This window comes from Anolis sagrei, chromosome 5, assembly GCF_037176765.1.
Source record: "Anolis sagrei isolate rAnoSag1 chromosome 5, rAnoSag1.mat, whole genome shotgun sequence".
Classification (NCBI taxonomy): Eukaryota; Metazoa; Chordata; class Lepidosauria; order Squamata; family Dactyloidae; genus Anolis; species Anolis sagrei.
The window spans coordinates 195,870,836-195,885,600 of NC_090025.1; the positions used below are offsets into that span (position 1 = coordinate 195,870,836).

Sequence of the window (14,765 nt, forward strand, 5' to 3'; positions counted from 1 at the left end):
GAACCAACTGGACACAGCATATTATTTGAGAACACAGAAATGCTGAGCCACTCTCACAACTACCATGTCAGGCTACACAGAGAAGCTACTGAAATCCACAAGCATGTGGACAATTTCAACAGAAAGGAGGAAACCATGAAAATGAACAAAATCTGGCTACTAGTATTAAAAACTCTAAAATTACAACAGCAAAACAACAGAGAGGAAACCATCAGGGACATCTAGTCACCTCTCAACAAAAGTAAATAAATAATAAGGAAAGAAGAAAAGGAAAGAAGGAAAGAAAAGAGGGTACTTGAGTGTTTAAGACTGCCTAATAAAATTAAAGATGAGAAGGAAGATGCTGTGGCCCCATCTACACTGCCATATATAATCCAGATTATCAGCTTTGAACTGGAATATATGGCAGTGTAGACTAGTTCAGGGGTCCTCAAACTTTTTAAACAGAGGGCCAGGTCACAGTCTTTCAAACTGTTGGAGGGCCAGATTACAATTTGAAAAAAAAAAAAACATGAATGAATTCCTATGCACACTGCACATATCTTATTTGTAGTGCAATAAACACTTTAAACAATACAATAATTAAAATGAAGCACAATTTTAACAAATATAAAGTTATTAGTATTTCAATGGGAAGTGTGGACCTGCTTTCAGCTGATGATATAGGGTTGTTGTGTGCTTTCAAGTCGTTTCAGACTTAGGTTGACTTTGTGCGAGGGCCGGGTAAATGACCTTGAAGGGCCGCATCCGGCCCCCGGGCCTTAGTTTGAGGACTCCTGATCTAGTTCAAAGCAGATATTTTGGATTCCAAATGGCGGTGTAGATGGGTTCTGAGTGAGATGGACAGGCAGAAATGACATCAGGGTGAGTAGGAGGGAGAAAAGTGTTTCACTCTGTGCAATGCTAGATATTTAAGGGCTGGAAAGAAAATTCAATTAGAAGGTAGGATTGTTATTGCAAGAGGTAATGCTCCCATTCCTTTCTGTTGGGAAGGTGGGCTGTTTCTGACTCACTTTCTGTGCCTCCACCTCCACTTTTTTTTTTTGCTCCAGCAGTCCGAACCAGAAACGTTCATCCTCTCCCTGTCCAGCCACCGCGGGTGGAGGACTAGGTCCAAAGAACTCACGGAAGGAGAGCTCGCAGCAAGAAGGAAGGGCTCTGAGGTAGGGAAGGAAGACCTTGTGATGAGAAAAATGTGGGCTCAACTCTAGGGAGGAGTGAGTAAGAGAGTATGAAGCCCAACCCAGGCCAGAGGGGAAGACCCTTCTCCTTGTTTCCTGGCCTTGGAGACTTAGAATCGTAGAATTAGAGGTGACACCAAGGACCATCTAGTGCAGCCCCCTACCATCTGGACAGATGTCCCTCCAGCCTCTGCTTGAAAACCTCCAGAGAAGGTGGAGACTCCACCACACTCCAAGGAAGTTGATTCCACTGAACTGCTCTTAACATCAGGAAGTTATTACTAATGTTTTGGTGGAATCCATGGCTTTGTTGTGTCCTGCTCTCTAGAGCAGAAGAAAACAAGCTCCCCCCCCCCCCCCACTTCTCCTCAATGGGAACTCCTTTCACATATGTAAACCTGGTTTCCATGTTCCCTTCAACCTTTTCATCCTGCGCCATTCCCAAGCCAGTCCTGATAGCACTTGGCTTCTAGACCTTTGACCATGTTGGCGGCCCTTCTCTGAACCCCTGCCATCTTGTCCATCTCCTTCCTGAATTGCTTTGCCCAGAACTGGACACAGGGCTATTATTCCAGATGAGTTCTGACCAAAGCAGAATGGAGTGAGACTGTGACTTCCCTCAATCCAGACATTAGACTCCTTTTGATGTAGCCGAGAATTTTATTAGTATTGTCGAAGGCTTTCATGGCTGGAATCACTAGGTTCTTGTGGATTTTTTCGAGCTATAGAGCCATGTTCTAGAGGCATTTCTCCTGACGTTTCGCCTGCATCTATGGCAAGCATCCTCACAACTTCTGAGGATGCTTGCCATAGATGCAGGCGAAACGTCAGGAGAAATGCCTCTAGAACATGGCTCTATAGCCCGAAAAAATCCACAAGAACCTAATTTTATTAGTTTTTTTAGCTGCCACTTCACACTGTTGACTCATGTCCGGCTTGTGCTCCACTAAGATCCCTTTCATATGGACTGCTTTTTAGCCAGGTGTCACTCATCCTCGACCTGTGGATTTAATTGATTTGAAGATTATGGAAGAAATGTTATTACATATCATTAATATTTATTATTTTACTCTGTTTATTATTATTACATTTATTATTTACTCTATTTATTATTATTGTTATTATTACATTTATTGTTTTCCGCTATTTAGTATTTTTATTTATTTATTTATTTATCGAGTCAGGAGCAATCAGATATTTGTATTACATTTTTAACAAAAACAAACAAACAGACAGACAAAACACAAAGTTTGCAAGCTTGGTAGTTGATTACATTTCGTTTGACCAGTATCTGGCCACTTGGAGTGCCTCTGGTGTTGCTGAAAGAAGGTCCTCCGTGGTGCACGTAGCAGGGCTCGGGTTGCATTGTAGTAGGTGGTCTGTATTTTGCTTTTCTCCACACTCGCATGTCGTGGATTCAACTTTGTAGCCCCATTTCTTGAGGTTGGCTCTGCATCTCGTGGTGCCAGAGCGCAGTCTGTTCAGCGCCTTCCAAGTCACCCAGTTTTCTGTGTGCCCAGGGGGGAGTCTCTCATTTGGTATCAGCCATTGATCGAGGTTTTGGGATTGAGCCTGTGTTGTGGCTCAGTTTGATTCTGAGTCTGACACTGAACCCTGTGGGTCTTGTGAGCCTTGTGAGCCAGAAGAGGATGATGGGATTCAGATTTCTGGGTGTGTTCCTGTGCCTCTTTCTGTGTCTCTCTCAGACAGTGCGGCAGAGGAGTCAACAAGTCAGTTCTCAAGGGAAAGGAATACCAGTCAGTTAGATAACAGCCAGGTTGAGTTGTCTTCGCCTAATCAGCCTTCCCACGGTGATTTGGACCAAACTGATAAGGAAGAGAGCAGTGAAGATAGTGAATTAATGAGCAGGCAAGAACGCCTGCTGGAGGGTCACGAGGAGTTCTCGCTTAGCTAGCAAGAAAGAAGCCAAGTCGGCAAAAGGTCATCGTAATGCTTTCATGATGGCAAAGGGTATTTAGGCTTCTGGCTGACAAAAGAGAAATTGTCAGTTCAATGTGGCTTTTTCCATGAAAGCTTCTGTGGATTAATCTTGGCTTTGGATTAATCTTGGCTTTAAGCAGCTTGCTTTGGGTTTCCTGAATCTTGGTTTTTTGGGTCTTGTGTTTCACTGTTTTACCATGGACTCATTGCTTAAAGGATTATGCTTCATGTTTTTGCCTATGGATCTTTGGAACTGAGCTTTTGCATTTAACCTTTGTCTTTGGAACTTTGCATTGCTTACTCTATGTTTTGACTTTGTTTTTCCTCAATTAACTAAAAAATCTACAGCTCTTGTGTGGTGGTGTTTGGGAGCAAGGTGAAGCCTACTCTGAGTTGCAACAGCTTGCCACTTTTGGACTCTCGCTTGCTGGGGTGTTCCAGCGAGTGTCTCTGTAGATCTTAGAAAACTATTTCTTGATTTAAGTCGTTCATGTGCTGGCTGATACCCAAACAAGGGATGAGCTGGAGATGTCACACTATTTAGTATTATTATTACATGTATTGTTTTTCTCTATTATTACTACATTTATTATTTTATTTTATTTATTACTATTATTACATTTATTATTTTACTCTATATGTTATTATTATTACATTTTTTATTTTACTCTATTGATTATGATTTATTTATTTTATTTATTTACAGTACTAAATAAATATAAATATATTTAGATATAAAAACTGTAAATAAATAAATAATAAATAAACAGTCCTAGACACTTGGGAAGTGTCCGATGTGTGATCCAACACAACAGCCAGCATAGTGACCTTGTTTGCTGTGTACTGTTACGATCCAGGGCAGGAAACGAGGCCCTAAGATAACTATCCACCACACTTGACTGTGAAAAAACAATCCTTTTTTATTGAAGAAAAATGGTTACAAAATAAAGGAAAATGCAAAGTCAAAAGCCAAAGCAAAATCAGCAAACATGAATGTCCATGGACAAGATCAAAACCCAAAGCCACACTGTAAAATACTGGAACCTGTTAGCAATCCACTAACCGTACTTGGTGTCCTAGAAATCTTTCAAGACGATGGCCAGGGAAACCGGGAGAACTGCCAAGGTCTTCATCAATTTAAAACGATGCCTGAACTGAGAAAGTCAGCCCGGCAGAAGGCACTTAAAGCCAAGGAATTGGTTTCGTGATATGCTTCTCTGCTTTGAAGCCGTTGTTTGTTTTTCTTTTAATCTGGAAGACCTTCGCAAGCTGAGTGACATACTCCTGTCTTGCCAGATCTGGCCCCTTCTATTCTCATTAAGGTTCCCAGGTGCAGAAGGGAGTGAAAGGTCATGGCTTCCCTCTGAAACATTCTCATGGACACTGGTACTTTCATTTTCCAAATCTACATAAGTTTCTTCCTCACTAATTTCAGGAGCATTGGCATCAAGAGGTACATTTTCATTAGCATCAGGAAGTACATTTTCATTAGCATCAGTAAATATATTTTCATTAGCATCAGGAGGTACAAACAGAGAATCAGGTTCAATCTCAGGCTGAACCCCAACATGTACTAATCTTGTTGTGTATCTAATAATAATAATAATAATAATAAATGTTTTAATTGATCTTATTATGGTTTTATATTATATGCTAATGTTTTTAATTGTATTTTACGGTATTGGGATATTAAATTGTTGTCGACTGTAAACAGCCTTGGGTCGCCTTCGGGCTGGGAAAGGTGGTATACAAATATAGTAAATAAATAAATAAAGAAGGAAAGAAGAAAAGGAAAGAAGGAAAGAAAAAGAAAGAGGGTACTTGAGTGTTTAAGACTGCTTAATAAAATTAAAGATGAGAAGGAAGATGCTGGGGCCTCATCTACACTGCCATATAAAATCCAGATTATCAGCTTTGAACTGGAATATATGGCGGTGTGGACTCATAACATCTAGTTCAAAGCAGATAATTTGGATTCCAAATGGCAGTGTAGATGTTTGTATTGTAACTTGGCCTCATGTAAGCTGCACCGAGTTCCTTGGGGAGATGGTAGCGGGGTATAAATAAAGGTTATTATTATTATTATTATTATTATTATTATTATTATTATTATATAGATGGGTTCTGAGTGAGATGGACAGGCAGAAATGACATCAGGGTGAGTAGGAGGGAGAAAAGTGTTTCACTCTGTGCAATGCTAGAGATTTAAGGGCTGGAAAGAAAATTCAATTAGAAGGTAGGATTGTTATGCTGAGGGGTAATGCTCCCCTTCCTTTCTGTTGGGAAGGTGGGCTGTTTCTGACTCCCTTTCTGTGCCTCCACCTCCACTTTTTTTTTTGCTCCGGCAGTATGAACCAGAAATGTTCAGCCTGTCCCCGTCCAGCCACCGCGGGTGGAGGACTAGGTCCAAAGAACTCACGGAAGGAGAGCTCGCAGCAAGAATGAAGGGCTCTGAGGTAGGGAAGGAAGACCTTGTGATGAGAAAAATGTGGGCGCAACTCAAGGGAGGAGTGAGTGAGAGAGTATGAAGCCCAACCCAGGCCAGAGGGGAAGACCCTTCTCCTTGTTTCCTGGCCTCAGACGCTGAGAATCATAGAATTAGAGGTGACCCCAAGGATCATCTAGTCCAACCCCTAACCATCTGGACAGATGTCCTCCAGCTTCTGCTTGAAAACTTCCAGGAGACTCCACCATACTCCAAGGAAGTTGATTCCACTGAACTGCTCTTACCCTCAGGAAGTTCTTCCTAATGTTTTGGTGGAATCCATGGCTTTGTTGTGTCCTGCTCTCTAGAGCAAAAGAAAACAAGCTCCACCCCACTTCCCCTCAATGGGAGCTCCTTTCACATATTTAAACCTGGTTTTCATGTTCCCTTCAACCTTCTCATCCTACGCCATTCCTAAGCCAGTCCTGATAGCACTTGGCTTCTAGACCTTTGACCATGTTGGGGGCCCTTCTCTGGATCTTTTCCATCTTGACCATCTCCTTCCTGAATTGCTTTGCCCAGAACTGGACACAGGGCTATTATTCCAGATGAGTTCTGAGCAAAGCAGAATGGAGTGAGACTGTGACTTCCCTCAATCCAGACATTAGACTCCTTTTGATGTAGCTGAGAATCGTATTGGTTTTTTTGGCTGCCACTTCACACTGTTGACTCACGTCCGGCTTGTGCTCCACTAAGATCCCTTTCATATGGACTGCTTTTTAGCCAGGTGTCACTCATCCTCGACCTGTGGATTTATTAATTTGAAGATTATGGAAGAAATGTTATTACATATCATGACATTTATTATTTTACTCTGTTTATTATTATTACATTTATTATTTACTTTATTATTATTATTATTATTACATTTATTATTTTACTCTATTTATTATTAGTATTATTACATATATTATTTTACTCTATTATTATTATTGCATTTATTAATTTACTCTATTATTACATTTATTATTTTACTCTATATGTTATTATTATATTTATTATTTTACTCTATATGTTATTATTACATGTATTATTTTACTCTATTATTATTACATGTATTATTTTACTCTTATTTATTATTATTCCATTTATTATTTTACTCTGTTTATTATTATTACATTTATTATTTACTCTATTATTATTATTATTATTATTATTATTACATTTATTATTTTACTCTATTTATTATTAGTATTATTACATTTATTATTTTACTCTATTATTATTGCATTTATTAATTTACTCTATTATTACATTTATTATTTTACTCTATATGTTATTATTACATTTATTATTTTATTCTATATGTTATTATTACATTTATTAATTTACTCTATTATTACATTTATTATTTTACTCTATATGTTATTATTACATTTATTATTTTATTCTATATGTTATTATTACATTTATTATTTTACTCTATTATTATTATTCCATTTATTATTTTACTCTTATTTATTATTATTCCATTTATTATTTTACTCTGTTTATTATTATTACATTTATTATTTACTCTATTATTATTATTATTACATTTATTATTTTACTCTATTTATTATTAGTATTATTACATTTATTATTTTACTCTATTATTATTATTGCATTTATTAATTTACTCTATTATTACATTTATTATTTTACTCTATATGTTATTATTACATTTATTATTTTATTCTATATGTTATTATTACATGTATTATTTTACTCTATTTATTATAATTACATTTATTATTTTACTCTATTTATTATTATTCCATTTATTATTTTACTCTTATTTATTATTATTCCATTTATTATTTTACTCTATATTTCTATTAAATTTATTATTTTACTCTATTATTACATTTATTTTACTCTACATGTTATTATTATTACATGTATTATTTTACTTTATTATTATTATTATTATTACATTTATTGTTTTACTCTATTATTATTACTATGTTTATTATTTAGCTCTACTATTATTTTTATTACATTTCTTATTTTATTGAGAAACACTGGGCTAGCCTCTGTCCCTAATACCTCTACATATACAAGTGTTGCTGCTTCTTCAAGGCCATTTTTCTTGAACCTGGATAGGTTGGAGTACAATTTCCATCACCCATTTAGTTTTGCTATCCAGTGATGTTGAAGGTGGAAGTCCCGAGAACCTGTGGAAGGATGGCCCTGGGTTTGGGACACCCAGCTGAGGTATGGAGCTTTTCTTGATACGTTCCTTCTTGATATGCCTCCTCCTCCACCTCCTTCTTACATCGGCAGCTTGACGAACTCCGTCCGATTCTGTGCCAGAAGGAGAGCCAGCGCAGCTACACCGAGAGGAAGCCTAGGGTCAAAGACCTAAAGGAAGGAGAGTCCATAGATCTAAGGAAAGGAATGGAGAGAGGCACAAGCAAGGTAGGAATGGGAGGCGCTTTCGTTGGTAAGAAAACCTGGCCAACGCTCTAAGGCAGGCATGGGTAAACTTGGGCCCTCCAGGTGTTTTGGACTCCAACTCCCACAATTCCTAACAGCCGGTAGGCTGTTAGGAATTGTGGGAGTTGGAGTCCAAAACACCTGGAGGGTCCAAGTTTCCTCATACTTGCTCCAGAGACACGGAGGAGTGAGAAAACGAGTTAGTGACTCTAGGAAAAGATATATATTTTAGTATTTTTCTCCTCAAGGAGTAATATTTTGCAATTTTCTTGGTGTTGTGAAAAAGCAAACCGTGCAGGTTTCAAAGCTACTCGCAATTCGGAATAATTATCTCTGCACAAAATATATTTATTTCGCATCCGAAATGTCTCTATGGGTGTTTCTGCACGAAAAAAATTTCTGCACAAAATAACAACTCGTTGAAAGAAAAAAGGCAAAAAATGAACTCTGGCCATTTTCCTTTTTATTTGATATTTTATCATTATAATACTGTTTTCTTTCCAGAGAATAATATCACTGCACAAAATGTATATTTATTTTGCACCCAAAATTGTTTGTGTGCATTTCTGCGCAGAAAGAAAAATCCCATTTTCTGTGCAAAATAACAACTTGTAAAAAGAAAACAGGCAAAAAATTGAACTCTGGTTGTTTTCCTTTTTATTTGAAATTTTATAATTATAACAGCGTTGTCTTTCCGGAGAATCATATCACCGCAAGAAAATTTATATTTATTTTGCACCCAAAATTGTTTGTATATATTTCTGCGAGGAAAAAGAAAAACCCATTTTCTGTGCAAAATAAGAACTTGTAAAAAGAAAACAGGCAAAAAATTGAACTCTGGTCATTTTTTTAATTTGAAATTTTATAATTATAACAGCATTTTCTTTCCGGAGAATAATATCTGTGCACAAAATGCATATTTATTTTGCACCCAAAATAGTTTGTGTGCATTTCTGTGCAGAAAGAAAAATCCTATTTTCTGTGCAAAATAACAACTTGTAAAAAGAAAACAGGCAAAACATTGAACTCTGGCCATTTTCCTTTTTATTTGAAATATTTATAATTATATTAGTCTTTTTGTTGTTGCTAAAAAGTAAAGTAAAAATTAGAAAATAAAAGGGCGATAGTAGTGCAGAAAGGCGCAGTCACAAAGATAGGTGGTAGTATGGTTGTGGAACTATGAGTTGACAAATTGGCACAATTACGTGATTTAAGAGAAGTCAAGGGTATTCTAATTGCACCATAAGAAAATACCAGAAAAAGGCAGGTGAACAGGGTCTGTGAACAGGGCTCTTCGGTCTAGTGGGTGGAGCGACAGCACCCCCTCTGGCCAGAATCGAGCGCAACCTCCAAGACGCCAAAGATGGGAAAAGCTTATATACTGTGTCTGTTCTATCAGTGTATAACGGCATTGAATGATTGCCATATATGAGTTCTGTGATCTGCCCCGAGTCCCTTTCGGGGTGAGAAGGGCGGAATATAAACACTGTAAATAAAATAAACAAATAATAAATAAAATAATCAAAGCCCTCCTGATAGATGGCCATCCAGCCTCTGTTTAAAAGCCTCCAAAGAAGGAGCCTCCATCAGACTCTGAGGCAGTAAGTTCCACTGCTGAACAGTTCTCGCAAACAGGAAGTTCTTCCTGTCCTAGTTTCCAGGGCAGCAGAAAGGAAGCCTGCTCCCTCTTCCTTATGACATCCTTTCAGATATTTATACATTGCAATCATGACTCCTCTTAGCCTTCTTCCCTGCAGGCTAAACAGACCCAGCTCTTTAAGACGCTCCTCAGAGGGATTATTGAAGGTCTCCAGGCCTTCATGGTGATCATGACTCCTCTCAGCCTTCTTTCCTGCAGGCTAAACAGACCCAGCTCTTTAAGACGCTCCTCAGAGGGATTATTGAAGGTCTCTAGGCCTTCATGGTGATCATGACTCCTCTCAGCCTTCTCTCCTGCAGGCTAAACAGACCCAGCTCTTTAAGACGCTCCTCAGAGGGATTATTGAAGGTCTCCAGGCCTTCATGGTGATCATGACTCCTCTCAGCCTTCTCTCCTGCAGGCTAAACAGACCCAGCTCTTTAAGACGCTCCTCAGAGGGATTATTGAAGGTCTCCAGGCCTTCATGGTGATCATGACTCCTCTCAGCCTTCTCTCCTGCAGGCTAAACAGACCCAGCTCTTTAAGACGCTCCTCAGAGGGATTATTGAAGGTCTCCAGGCCTTCATGGTGATCATGACTCCTCTCAGCCTTCTCTCCTGCAGGCTAAACAGACCCAGCTCTTTAAGACGCTCCTCAGAGGGATTATTGAAGGTCTCCAGGCCTTCATGGCGATCATGTCTCCTTTCAGCCTTCTCTCCTGCAGGCTAAACAGACCCAGCTCTTTAAGACGCTCCTCAGCGGGATTATTGAAGGTCTCCAGGCCTTCATGGCGATCATGACTCCTCTCAGCCTTCTCTCCTGCAGGCTAAACAGACCCAGCTCTTTAAGACGCTCCTCAGAGGGATTATTGAAGGTCTCCAGACCTTCATGGTGATCATGACTCCTCTCAGCCTTCTCTCCTGCAGGCTAAACAGACCCAGCTCTTTAAGACGCTCCTCAGAGGGATTATTGAAGGTCTCCAGGCCTTCATGGTGATCATGACTCCTCTCAGCCTTCTCTCCTGCAGGCTAAACAGACCCAGCTCTTTAAGACGCTCCTCAGAGGGATTATTGAAGGTCTCCAGGCCTTCATGGTGATCATGACTCCTCTCAGCCTTCTCTCCTGCAGGCTAAACAGACCCAGCTCTTTAAGACGCTCCTCAGAGGGATTATTGAAGGTCTCCAGGCCTTCATGGTGATCATGACTCCTCTCAGCCTTCTCTCCTGCAGGCTAAACAGACCCAGCTCTTTAAGACGCTCCTCAGAGGGATTATTGAAGGTCTCCAGGCCTTCATGGTGATCATGACTCCTCTCAGCCTTCTCTCCTGCAGGCTAAACAGACCCAGCTCTTTAAGACGCTCCTCAGAGGGATTATTGAAGGTCTCCAGGCCTTCATGGTGATCATGACTCCTCTCAGCCTTCTCTCCTGCAGGCTAAACTGACCCAGCTCTTTAAGACGCTCCTCAGCGGGATTATTGAAGGTCTCCAGGCCTTCATGGCGATCATGTCTCCTTTCAGCCTTCTCTCCTGCAGGCTAAACAGACCCAGCTCTTTAAGACGCTCCTCAGCGGGATTATTGAAGGTCTCCAGGCCTTCATGGCGATCATGACTCCTCTCAGCCTTCTGTTCTGCAGGCTAAGCATTCCCAGCTCCTGATGTGGATCATTCATGGTCTCCAGACCTTTCCCACGAACTGTTTGCGAGTCTCACCCATTCCATATCAGTGCATTCCATCACATTTCTCCCTACCCTTCCTTCCGCACCTTACATTTCTCCTTTTGGAAGTCTCACTTTGCAAGTTTTCCTCTCTCTTTTGCAGTGCGACCAGGCTCACCACACTCTCCGCGAAATGGAGTCCAAGTGCCGGCGCAGCAAGACCGAGTGGGAGCAGTTGCACGAGGAGCTGCGGCTCTGCAAAGAAGAGATCGAGCGGCTCAATGGCACCATCCCCATTGGCGGACGGGTAATCCGGACAGGGCAGTGAGGGGAAAGGGGCACCTGGCACAATACCTATGGGGTGGCAGGGGATGGAAACAGTGCATCCTCTTCCAAGCTGGGAATGTTGTTTGGCATTTCAGAGGCATGGGCCAACTTCAGTCCTCCTCCAGGTGTTTTGGACTTCAACTCCCACAATTCCTAACATCTGGTAGTGTCATAAGTCCTTTTTAAACATAGAAAAAATTATTTTATTCCGCTTTCAGTGGGATAGGTTGCATTAGGCAATTTCAGAGAGACAATTAGACACAGACTCCAGTACTGGGTTTTATAATAACTATATAACTGGGACCCCTGGTGGTGCAGCAGGTTAAACTGCTGAGCTGCCGAACTTACTGACCGAAGGGTTGGCGGTTCGAATCTTGGGAGTGGGGTGAGTTCCTGCTGTTAGCCCCAGCTTCTGCCAACTTAGCACTATGAAAACATGCAAATGTGAGTAGATCAATAAGTACTGCTTTGGTGGGAAGGTAACATCACTCCATGCAGTCATGCGGGCCACATGATCTTGGAGGTGTCTACAGGCAATGCTGGCTCTTCGGCTTAAAAATGGAGATGAGCACCACACCCCAGAGTCGGACATGACTAGACTTTACCTTTACCTTATATTGCTTACACAGACAAAGGGGATATTTACATTTTACTCCGCATTCAAACACATATAAACATTGACTCGTCTTTCATTCATTTATCCAGCCTTCTTACCATCTTTCTTGGTTAAGTTGATCAGCTTCTTGAGAGGAGGCGGCTCTTCATAATGCTGTTCAGAAATTGTGTTCTGCTGGTCTGACACACTTTTTCTCTCTTATGTAGCATTTTCTGTTGATGTGGTTCAGAAAGTTGTAAATGAATGACAGGTTGTTTGGCTAGCTGAAACATGCTGATTCTCGTCAGTTCCAGACAGATTTTGGCTTTGCTTTCTTAAGTGATAATTGGTTTTTCTTCTTAAGGAGCCTTGTTTGGCTTCCTTAAGTGAGGTTGGTTTTTATTCTTAAACGTAAGGAGTCTTGTAAACACTTCCTTACTTAAAAGAGCCATTGACTTTGGTAATGTAAACATGTTGTTTTCCACCACAGCGTTAATCATTTGCCTCTGGTCATCAATTGGGACTCAGCCTGTGTTTCATCCTGGATCTGTTATAGTGTTTCCCCTTTCTAATGTTTCTGAGCCTGTCTTGGATGTCAATGAGGATGAGGTGCAAAATGGAGACACTTTGGACAATAAGGTTACTACAGACCCTGATCGAGAAGGGTCAAGAGAAAGGCTAAGTTCTCATGAGAAAATTCCAGGTTCGAGTTTGCAGGAAAGTTCACTCCCTTCTCCAGGCTCGAGTCTGCTAGATAGTTTCACACCTGCAGTTAATGAAGAGATAGATAAGACCAGTCCCCGTCTGGAAATCAGCCATAACCGTAGAGAGGCCCAGTGTTTACGCAGGTCAGAAAGAATTTGGCAATTAAGGTCAAAGACTGGGGGGAGTAGAAATCAGTTTCTGGGACTTAAATTGAGCTCTTAGGGGATTCCCTTCAGACCAGGCATTGTTTGGTTTCAAGTCAAGTCTTTTGGATATTCCTGTGGCCTCGTCTCCTAGGTTTCTTGGTTTTTCAAGTGGATTAGCAGTGGCTATGTTCATGGTTTTTATAGAAGACATTTGATGTTTCTTTGCATCTGGATTTAAACAGCAAACTTGTGGATCTTTGATATTATTCCTATGTTTGGACACTGTGTATGTTACTGCTTATTTGGCTTTTTGCTTTTGGACTTTTGTCAACTTTATATTCATCTCTTTTATTGGCTTAAATTATTCTTCAAATAAAGATGACTCTTTTTTCATCCAAGGTGTGGTATAATTAATGATTAGAGGGTCCTGTTTCTACTCTGGAGCGCAACAGCCGTTCTCATCAGCAACTTTTAATTACAGTCCATGAATTCTTCATCTCCTTCTTGTAGTTTTCCAGGTTTCAATCTTAGGATGGCATCTCTAGACTATATAGACGCCAACCATACAGTTTTCATACAATTCAATTCAAACCATACATCATTGGGTTTTGTAGGTTTTCCGGGCTATATGGCCATGTTCTAGAGGCATTTTCTCCTGACGTTTCGCCTGCATCTATGGCAAGCATCCTCAGAGGTAGTGAGGTCTGTTGGAACTAGGAAAATGGGTTTATATATCTGTGGAAAGACCAGGGTGGGACAAAGGACTTTTGTCTGCTGGAGCTAGGTGTGAATGTTTCAACTGACCACCTTGATTAGCATTTAATGGCTTGGAAGAGCCTGGGGGAATATTTCTTTGAGAGCTGATTTGAATTGCCTGATTGTTTACTCTCTGTTGTTTTGCTGTTGTAATTTTTGAGTTCTTTAATACTGGTAGCCAGATTTTGTTCATTTTCATGGTTTCTTTCTCTCAAAGAAAGATTCCCCCAGGCACTTCCAAGCCATTAAATGCTAATCAAGGTGGTCAGTTGAAACATTCACACCTAGCTCCAGCAGACAAAAGTTCTTTGTCCCACCCTGGTCTTTCCACAGATATATAAACTCTTTTTCCTAGTTCCAACAGACCTCACTACCTCTGAGGATGCTTGCCATAGATGCAGGTGAAACGTCAGGAGAGAATGCCTCTAGAACATGGCCATATAGCCTGGAAAACCTACAACAACCCAGTGATTCTGGCCATGAAAGCCTTTGACCATACATCATTTTTCATGACAGTAGGCTGTTAGGAATTGTGGGAATTGAAGTCCAGAACACCTGAAGAAGGGCCAAAGTTGGCCCATGCCTACACAACAGGGTCTCCTCTGTCTCTCAATTGCTCTATGTGTGTTGATACTGCTTCACTTCCAACCAGGACCCCCCTCCGTGGTCTAACAACCTCTCTCTTTTCTCTCCTCCCTCCCTCCTCCTGCCTCGGCTCATCTCTCCCCCTTCTGCCTTCCTCCGTGGTCTTCCTGTGGCCGTCACCTCCACCTCCACGCCATTCCACGCTCCCCCCTTCCCCGCCCAGGCCCCCCGTGCGCCCGACCCCCCCGTCATCTCACTCCCGTTCATAGGACTGGTTGTCATAGTGGCTCTGCTCTGGTGTTGGTGGGCCGAGACCTCATCCTAACCCCGAT

At 40.8% G+C, this 14,765-nt stretch overlaps 1 protein-coding gene across 6 annotated transcripts in view; it reads left to right on the forward strand.

Moving 5' to 3' along the window:
• CCDC136 (coiled-coil domain containing 136) overlaps positions 1 to 14,765 on the forward strand; it is a 73,789-nt gene that overhangs the window by 45,198 nt on the left and 13,826 nt on the right. For 2 of the 6 annotated variants that reach the window (XM_067469381.1, XM_067469379.1), the window contains exons 7-11: positions 1,053 to 1,163; positions 5,471 to 5,578; positions 7,873 to 8,007; positions 11,483 to 11,626; positions 14,657 to 14,765. The exon at positions 14,657 to 14,765 is cut by the window's right edge and continues 3 nt beyond it. In XM_067469381.1, the coding sequence (XP_067325482.1) occupies positions 1,053 to 1,163; positions 5,471 to 5,578; positions 7,873 to 8,007; positions 11,483 to 11,626; positions 14,657 to 14,758 (600 nt within the window). In that variant the 3' untranslated portion in view covers positions 14,759 to 14,765. The remainder of the gene's footprint in view (positions 1 to 1,052; positions 1,164 to 5,470; positions 5,579 to 7,872; positions 8,008 to 11,482; positions 11,627 to 14,656) is intronic. The other 4 variants (XM_067469380.1, XM_067469382.1, XM_067469383.1 and 1 more) reach the window with 4 other exon arrangements.